Here is a 9715-nt window from a genome sequence, read left to right on the forward strand (position 1 = left end):
GACCTACCTACCTACCTACCTACCTACCTACCTACCTACCTACCTACCGACCGACCGACCGACCGACCTACCTACCTACCTACCTACCTACCTACCTACCTACCGACCGACCGACCGACCGACCGACCTACCTACCTACCTACCTACCTACCTACCTACCTACCTGTCCGGCCGTCGGTGAAAGTTTTATATTTCATCTCAATAGGATTTTTTTCAAATCTGGAGGAGCGCTGGCCCAACCTGTTTACCGCCACTGTTTCAAACCGCCACACTCTCGCTAGAACATTTCATGAGGATTTAGAAGAATTACAAGACACTTCATGTCCATCCAATTTGGAATGACTGACTTTAAACCGGTTTGTTTCCACTTTCCACAAGCGTGTGTATCGATGGTATGGCAGTGTAAATACTTTCCAGTCACATAATCCAACTAGGAAACAATGTAAGCGATCAACAGAGTTGACAAAAGAATGTCACCAAAAAAAGGAGTTTTATTCAGCAATGCGTTTTTGTTCTTGTTGACAAAGGAGACAAGATTTGGGAAAATATTTTGGGGGGAAAATGTGTGTTTGTTATTTGAGCTGCAGCTCTGCTTACCCTTTGGCTTTGACATAGTATTGCTTCTGAGCAGTCCAGCATCCAGACTCCATCAATACCTTGTTGATGGAACCGAGCAGCCAATTTGTGAGCGCGGAAGCTATGGCCTTATTTCAAAACCGACCGCTCAGACACATTTGTTGAGATGGGAAGATAAAAGATGACAAGGTTGTTTGCTTTCGTTTCTTGACGGCAGGGCAGGGCAGGGCAGGGCAGGGCAGGGCAGGGCAGGGCAGGCAAGTTCAAAGACCCCCAAAAATTGTATATGCTTAAAAGCTGTTTCCTATTTCTTCTTGAAAAGTAACGTCGATCAGGGAAAAAGGCATTTTCAAAACATGCCTCTGTGCAAATGGTCTTTTGGGTCCCACTTAAGAGAACGACCCGCCAGGAAAACAACATGCGATGGGTCATGGGAGCGTGGACGATGAGATGAAAAGGGATGCAGCTCAATGGTGGCAGAACAGAGAGAGAGAGAAAAGGAGAGATTGCAAAAGGTAGAGAGCGGCTGATTGCACTTGGGGATGGTTGATGTGCCATTCCTGATCCCTCCTGCTTCTTGCTTTGTGCTGGGGCCCAGCAGGAAGTGAGAGCTGGGCAGACAACAATTAACAAAAGAGCTGTGAAGAATACAATTGGCCATCAATGGCCAACCATGAGCCTTTGTGCCAGTCACCATGGAGACGGCACAACACCACCACCACCACCACACGGCCATTACAAAAGCCTCTTGGCCACCTTGTTTTTCTTCCCCCTTCCTTTCTTTATCTTCTCTTGCTCTCTGGTGGCTATGCACATGCTACTCAAGCTGCATTATGCTGCATCATCACTTGCCCAACGTTACTGTCTGATCCAAAGTTCTCCGTGTCGACCGCCGCTTACCTCACATTTTGAAGGTCTTCGGGCCTGTACTGACCTTCCAACCAATCATAGAGCATGACAAAAGTGCTTTTTAGGTGTAGCGGATAAATACGACGCCCGCCCGGCATAAAAACAATGGGATTGTGGTGCCGGAGGAAAGTAATGTGATGTTATGCTCACGTCACCCAGGCGTAGGAGAGAATCCGGTCCATTTCTCAAAATGACAGATCGTTCAGACTCGTTCAGATATGTATCAAACGCAAGTGCGGCCCGCTACCAAATGATCCGCTCGTGTGGATTGATTTTGAATCGTTTTGGGGTGAGTCGTGAGACATTAGAGTCACAATACAACAGCCGTTTCAGCTCAATTTTGCAAGTGGCTTGCTCATAAACAACTGTGAGATGAACCACAGAAACACCATCAGTGTGAAAAACCTGCCCTCCTTCAATATCTTTGCAATCTGATCAGGTGTAACATTTCTCTAGCATCACGCAGAAAGTTAGCGTCCACCCGCCGACACACAGCACACAGGCAGGCGACTGACTCAATGACACGTGCGTTTTGTGTGTCAGCGTCAGATCTACGATAAAAAAAAGCTGATATTATTTCTCAGAAACAAGCACACTGCAGTATCTTCCATTCTGAGCCACAACGGAAACATGTTTGCCCAAAGGTGAGAACATTTTTCTTCAACAACATCACCACCCCATAGCGACACGCTGACCACAAAAAGAACTGATTGAGCCGATTGCCACCTCCACAGTGTTGTGCGGAAAGTCTTTCAGATCGTTGTGGAGATTGTTGCCATCGGTGTCGGCCAATCTTAGCACCGTAGCGCCCAGCCTGTCATCTTTTGCAGCTGTGGTCAGCATGCAGGTTGCTTGCTCTCACGTTGCCCTTCACTAATAGAAAGCAAAATAACAAGCCGCACATAAACACTCAGGATAACAGAGGCCTCCGATTCATAGAGTTAGTTGAGGAGCGAGAAGGGGGCGGGCAAGTCTGGCACTGTCCCCCCCCCACACACACAAAGGCAGCCCTGAAATAGCCCCCTCTCACAATGAGACCTGCCACTCTGTCTATCAGATAATGTCTAATTGAAAACACTGGAGCCATTGTGCTCCTGTCACCAGCTCCATTGTCCGTATAGCCCTCACCCGGCCTCCCCCCCCCCACCTCCTTTTTTTCCCATTGACGCGGCATGATTGTTCCTTGCCATTGTGGCAGCCGCACTCTCTTGCTTTGTCTCTCTATCTGCCCCTCTCGCTGTATTGTTATAATTTCATTACTTGTTTTTTTTTTTTGTTCCGCTTCTCCTTTCACTCCCCATCAGACCTTTTGTTCACCACTTCATTTGGACCTACTGCCAATGTGTGTGTCCGCTCGAGTGTGTCTGAGCAGGTGTCGGTTTCAAAAGTAGATACAAACAGGAAACACGGCAAAATGGTTCTTTCTCTGAGGTGAACCAACAGCCCTCGCCGATTTCATTTTGGAAATAGGGCTCAGCTCCTTCATTGATCTCCCAAGTGCTAAAGAAGGGATACTATCTATCAATGTATGGAGGAACCATGACAGTCTGTCCTTACTGATAAGACAACGTAGATGATCAATCATTGGTTGAGAGGAATCAATCGAATTGATCAAGCATATGATGAACTTTTGCAATTAGTTGTGATCTGAGGACCATTCTTTCGTACTTGCTTGTTAACAATGCATATTTCATATCATTCATTCAAGTCAAAGAAGTCATTTGTACATTTCCAAACATCATTGTGCACGGATGAGTCATCATTTAATACCATATCATCTCATATAATCATTTAAATATAAAATAACTGATGACTATCTGAGGACAGTAATGTGGACAAGCAGCTTTCAGTTACGTCTTGTTCTTAATTCCTCTTCACACAGGCTGAAGTCAGCTCTGCTCAGCTCAGCTGACTGACCTCCCTGCCGACCCTTTTGGAACAAATTTGGCTGACATGTTGATCAGATCGTCATGTTACTGCAGCTCACAATGAGAAATGCCTCTACATTTCCTTCGTTTCACAAACATTGTTTGAAACAAAAAGCTCTTATCAGACCTGTGTATTATGGAACGTGTTAATTGGACACCCAAAAAATACATGTATTGTGCATCTCGCCGCTGCGCTGCTGTTAAAACAAGATAAGAACCTGCATGAGCAAATCGGACGGAACAATTGTTTAGAAAGGTGTTTTTCGATTTCTGCTCGTGCTAAATCATACCGTTGCTGATGTGACTAACCTGACTGACCGAGGTGGGTGTCATTCATCAATCGGGACTCTTTTTCCACATTCTCTTTTCCAACTTTGTCGTGATCTCGATGCCTTATTGAGCCAGAATACATTTTCAGTGGCAGGACTATACGCCATTTAAAAAAAAAAAGGGGGGGGGCGGCACAAAGAGAAAACAAAAGCTCAACAGCAGCAGCAGCAGCAGCAACAACAAGTCCTAATAATCCAGTGCATGCTTTTGACAGAAACAAAAGGAAGGAAAAGCAATAACAAAAGACAATAATGGGCCCAACCCAAATAACAGCAACAACCCCAGCTCGCTCAGAAGTGCTTTTGAAGGGGAACAGCAGTAGCAATTGGAGGCCATCATCAGCTGGTGATGTGACAAACGCCGGCCACACCTTGAGCATTTTGTTTGATCCCTTTGTGTAAAGTGTCGTGACCCGTCGGTGACTCCATCAAGTTGCTGATCCTTTATGCTTTGTCCTTTTCTTATTTCATTGGGTCATAAGCCTGATTGCGTAACTTGCCATATAGGCTTGGAATAAATGGTTGCATATTTGTCTGTGTACATCATTAATCACTAAGAACAAAACATTATTAGAAGTCATTTCAGCAAATGTGTTATTATTGTTGTAAAATGCGCTTTATAAATAACGTTGCATTGCATTGGATTGCATTGCATTGCAATGTATTGGATTGGATTGGATTGGATTGTACACCTTACACCTTCTGTATATACGACTGGCACCAATCAGATTTTGCACCTTCTGTGTATACGAATAGCAATAGACAAAGAATTGAAAACACATTTTCAAAGAAATACAATCTATGAGTCATGTAAATAATGTCCTTTTTTGGCAAAGTGGTGACAGAAACAGTAGAACTAGTATGATGTTGGCTTGTTTCCTCCAGCAAAGGTTAAGAAAATAATGAGTCACACTGTGGCAAGTCAGACTGTCTACTTTGAATCAAATGACCAAGTATGTTTGTTTAATTCTTTGTGGTGCTTTTAATGCCTGCTGTCAACTCAGCCAGCAACACCCCAAAAAATGAAGAAAATCACATCATACAAAACCAATGTTATTCAGTGAATCTAACGCCCGACACCCCATTGATATACAGTACACACATTTGGTAGCTTTTGCAAATGAGGCTCTGCAATATGAAAAATACCATTTTTCAACTTGTTGAATTGATGCCAGACAAAGAGAGTATGTGTGCGTGTGTGTGTGTGTGTGTTGCCTTATTCAAGGGCACCATGACAGTTGCTTGGAAGCAATTTTTTCTCATTCATTGCAGGATTCAAACCTTGACTTTTAGAGACAACGACAAGTCATTATGGACGGAATGTTCCAAGCAACTTTGGTACAAAACCTCACTCGCTAAGGGGAAGCCTCTCCACAGCCCACCCACACTAACGGTGCAATAAGAGCATGTTACAATGCTAACACACGCTCAATATTTAGAAACAAGCTTCTGCCATCAACCACAACAGGAGCAGTGAAATAACCATTTGTCTTTCTGGTCTTGGCCGCTTTGTTTTTGTGCATTTTAGCTCAAACCTTTTAGAAAGTGGAAGAATATTGCCATAGGGCATGTTACTGACTCTTTCAAGCACGCAATGAATATCATATCCTGTCCGCCAATGGGACAGGAAACAGACAGTCACTGCGTTCGTTGTCTGCCTGGCTCTGCCAGGGCCACGGGTCAGGTTTGTCAGGTGAAGGTCAAGCAGGTGAGACAGACAAGGGAACAAAGAGTTTAGAACACGTGCGCGCACACACACACACACACACACACAGCCTGCCCCCTTCCCCATCCCGTCTGCCTTCCCCATTTCACTGAACAATCACCAACAGGAACAGGAACGGGAAGTGATGCAGAAAGGAGGTTCAGCTAACTCGGGCACAATTCCTTTGGACGGACGGACGGACGGACGGGTCCATGAGCCAAGTAAAGGTGGGAAAGACAGGTGTGGCCATTAGACTGAAAACAAGATGTATTATGAGTGGTGCTGGTCAAATATTTATATATATACTATTTCAATATTTGATTTGATTCTAAAAGGGATACTGATCATAAAACTGATACTGGTCTTGTTTTATAATGTCTGAAAAAGAATAACATCAATCTATATGTACAATATATAGAGAACAGCATAGCTCCCAAGGGCAACATGAGTACCTGATGTAGGTCAAGTTTTGCTCTCCTAAGTTTTTCCAAACATTTGGCAAGAATCAACTCATGTAATTATGACATGATCCCATTCAATTGCGGGTTTGCTTATAGAAAACACGTACACACCAACTCGGCGGCAAGCGTTGGTTCATAACTTTTGAATCTTCAGATTTCGTCCTGCTTCGGGTGGGGCAATTAATAGCACGGTTCTCTTTGATGACATAATGGACAATTGTGCCCACAATGACGATGATTACCTGCCACGATGGCTGTAAAGGCACCACCCTGTGCATGTTCAAACCTGCTTCCTTGTTTTTTGGCTCCAGGGCTAGTGTCACCTTTTCCGAGTCTTCTTTGAGAATGTGAGCTTGTTGTGTGGCATTGAGAGTCAGTCAGCCATCCATAGCAGCCCTCGTAGCACAAAGCCAAGCATCTGGCGCTTGACAACCATGCCCGATGAGGGACGCGAGCTTCCATAAGCTGCTGCTGCTGCTGCTGCTGCTGCTGCTGCAGCAGAAAGCCTGAAAGGAGACACCATGGCCTCTGCCACTGAGGCTCCTTGCTTCTTTTCTTTCTTTGCACTTGCAGACTCTTGTCTGTCCTCGCTAGCTTATTTCTATCACAGTGTTGCTTTTGAGAACCGTGTGTGTGTGTGGGGGGGGGGGGGGGGGGGGGGGGGGTTAGGCCTGTGTTGTAAGTTATTAATCAACTCCACTCATGGATGACCTCCCTGACACAGTTCACCCAAATGTGAGGTCTGCATCTGCAAAAACAAGAACAGTGACAACTTAACTTGATGCTGCTGCCGTGGCTCTGCTGATATTTTTGTCCACAATTGCAAACTAAATTTTAAATGATATGTGCGTGTGTGCGTGCGTGCGCTGCAACACTGATAGGCCAGCATGCTGCTTTGCTTTAAATAGTAGTTACAGCAAGCATGTGTTTTTATATGATAACGTTATTGCAATAATTCCAACGACAATACAATACAATACAATACAATACAATACAATACAATACATCATTGTTTATATAGCACTTTCACAACAGCTGTCGCTGTAAAGCAAGAATGGGAAAGAATTCACTTTCAAAGCTTCAACAATCGTTTATTGAATGCTGTTTCAAGAAAAGATGATGTAACACGTGACCCTGTTCCAACTTTTTTGGAACGTGTTGCAGCCCAAACATTCTGTTCATGGTTATTTGCTAAAGAACAATCAAGTTGATCAGTTTGAACATTAAATACCTTGTCCTTGTAGTGTGTTCTATTGAATATAGTTTGAAAATCATTACATTCTGTTCTTATTTACAGTGAACACAAGATCCCAACTTAACTGGAATTGTGCTTGTAAATCCAATGTACAAATTGAAAACAAACTTTCCATTTCCTCCTAAATGAGTAGCCTATCACCCATTCATCAATGCCAGGCAGGCTTTTTATACATGTTGGAAAGATCTGTTGCTATTTCAGAATCTGATGTTGGTCATTATTGAGAGTATTGACTGAAACATACTATGTGTGCATAGAAAATAAACTAAGTAACGATTTTAATTCAAAACCCGGGGGTCCTGCTCGTTAAAACGTTTTACTAGGACGGACGGAACTCTATCATGCATCTTTTTTTATTGGGTTAAATGTAGTACTGACCTCCTACAAGGAGTGGCGCTGTTCTGAAACTGAGCTGTCTTTCGATAAGCAACGGAAGTTCAAGCCCGCCATTGACCACAACGCGTGTGATTCGAACAAGGAGCAAGGCCAGTAATCTTCGTCTAACTACTGTTGGAAACGCTGTGGAAGAATGGCGTACCGAGGCCAAGGACAGAAGATTCAGAAGGTTATGGTTCAGCCCATTGTATCCTTTCCCCTTCTTTTTTTTTGGGTGAATGACACGGAACTCCCTCTTTTGTTTTAGCTTTAGCAATTAAGCTAACGCTTTGGTGGGAGATAGCCGACGTTAACCATTCTATTATTTTGCTGCATATTTTAAGGTGGATGGCCTCAGAACCTTTATTGTTGTTATAACATTCAGCTTTTGTAGTGTATTTGGTATACATTAGCATCTTGTAGAATTTCGGATTGCTGACAACTAAAATTGTATGCTCAAATAAATTCGTCTAGTTTTATGTATCCAAATGTAATGTAGTGCATAAATGCTAATCGAGTAGATAGATTGTTCACAACATTGAATGCATGTTTTGAATATATTCGATTGTTCTGCTCTCTGTGATTAATTTGTATCACTCTACTAGTCAGTCAATTCTTTGACCACAACAATCAGAACTTAATCTTCCGATATCTCCAAAATGTAAGTATTTAACCGTTTTCTTGCTCGTCTGTTGGTGGTTTGTGTGAGATTACAATTTGTTTTCATTCATTCACAGCGCTCAAGGATCCAGGTGTGGTTGTATGAGCAGGTCAACATCAGAATAGAGGGTTGTATCATTGTAAGTGCCCCTTCCAACTTTATATACTGCTGCAAGAATTAGGGCTCTGCAATATTAAAAAGATATTGTGTTTCTTATCTGGAAGGGAAATGATTTCGAGTCATAGAGTTAAAATCGTATTTATTTTTCATAATTGAAATGCTGCTATTTGAAAGTGTATTTCCAATGGGGAAAAAAATGGGCATAAAATCAAGCTTCAACTGTATTTGTAATGGCCAATATTTCCGTTCTTAAAATAAAGTACAAATGTACATTGGGTTTTATTTAAAATGTGGAAGAAATGCCACAGTTGCCAACAAAAGACTCTATTTTTGACTGCAGTTTTTGAATGTTCTGTTTGATATGTTTAGGGTTTTGATGAGTACATGAACTTGGTTCTTGAGGATTCTGAGGAGGTCCATATGAAGACAAGGAACAGGAAGCCACTGGGTAAGAGGTTACTTTATTGTCTTAAGGGGGTATCTCATTCAGGGATGGAGGTTTGCATATGTATGCACTTGCAAACCTTCACAGCTCAGTGAGATATCTATATATATATTTTAACGTATGTATAAATGTTTCTTGGATTCTTTTTTTTCTTTTTTCTTTCACTATCAGGGTAGGGAAGTATTAACCATATCCGAAATACAATATTTCCACGATTTGAACCACATGATGCAATTATTACAATGTGTGTTTGGTCAATCATTTCATCATGTGTTCCTGCTCAGCAGTGCAGTGTCATCGTCCATTTAGTTCACAATGCTGTGTTCCACTGAAACAGGCGGAAAGTATTGCATATATCACCTCGCTTGACTTTTCTGATCCACATCTATCTTTCTTTCTGCCTCTTCCAGGAAGGATCATGTTGAAAGGAGATAACATTACCTTGCTGCAGAGTGTGTCCAAGTGACATCAGCACACCCCAACCATTCATGATGAATAACAAATGTTTTTGTTTCCTTTGTTCTAAACCTTTATTGTGACATGTTTATGGGAATTGCCCATTTCTACAACAAATGTTCATTTTGAAAATAAAGTTTTTCTTTGTCATAATTATCTTGGAATTTCTAGATGTCCCCTAATCATTTGGGTCATTGGGTTAGATTGCCATCTTGTGGCAGACAACCGCAATGCATCGAGTATGTAGGTCAACCCACTAGATGAGCAGCTAATCTAGTCCAAACAAATTGCTATGAATTGCATTGGGATTATTTTGTTGCTGCTCTAAAATGGATGATTTTATATTAAAGGGAGGGGCGGTTGTGGTCATGAAGGTGCTATTTGGACTTGAATTTATACACCTTTTTCTACAACTCCGGGGATTATTATTATTTTTTCTCCAATGTTGGTGATCTGGCAGATAATAGGTAAAATGATCTGACCTGTCTGATTAAT

The 9715-nt window shown here is 42.4% G+C and overlaps 1 protein-coding gene across 1 annotated transcript; it reads left to right on the top strand.

The window, feature by feature from the left end:
• The first annotated feature begins 7570 nt into the window (after positions 1 to 7570).
• Positions 7571 to 9376, top strand: snrpe (small nuclear ribonucleoprotein polypeptide E). The gene is made up of 5 exons (XM_037252753.1): positions 7571 to 7746; positions 8173 to 8199; positions 8276 to 8338; positions 8689 to 8767; positions 9175 to 9376. Exons 1-5 carry the CDS (start codon positions 7693 to 7695, stop codon positions 9228 to 9230), a joined length of 279 nt encoding a protein of 92 aa, XP_037108648.1. The 5' UTR covers positions 7571 to 7692; the 3' UTR covers positions 9231 to 9376.
• The last annotated feature ends 339 nt before the right edge of the window (positions 9377 to 9715 follow it).

The sequence above is a fragment of the Syngnathus acus genome, chromosome 5 (genome assembly GCF_901709675.1).
Source record: "Syngnathus acus chromosome 5, fSynAcu1.2, whole genome shotgun sequence".
In the NCBI taxonomy this organism is placed as follows: Eukaryota; Metazoa; Chordata; class Actinopteri; order Syngnathiformes; family Syngnathidae; genus Syngnathus; species Syngnathus acus.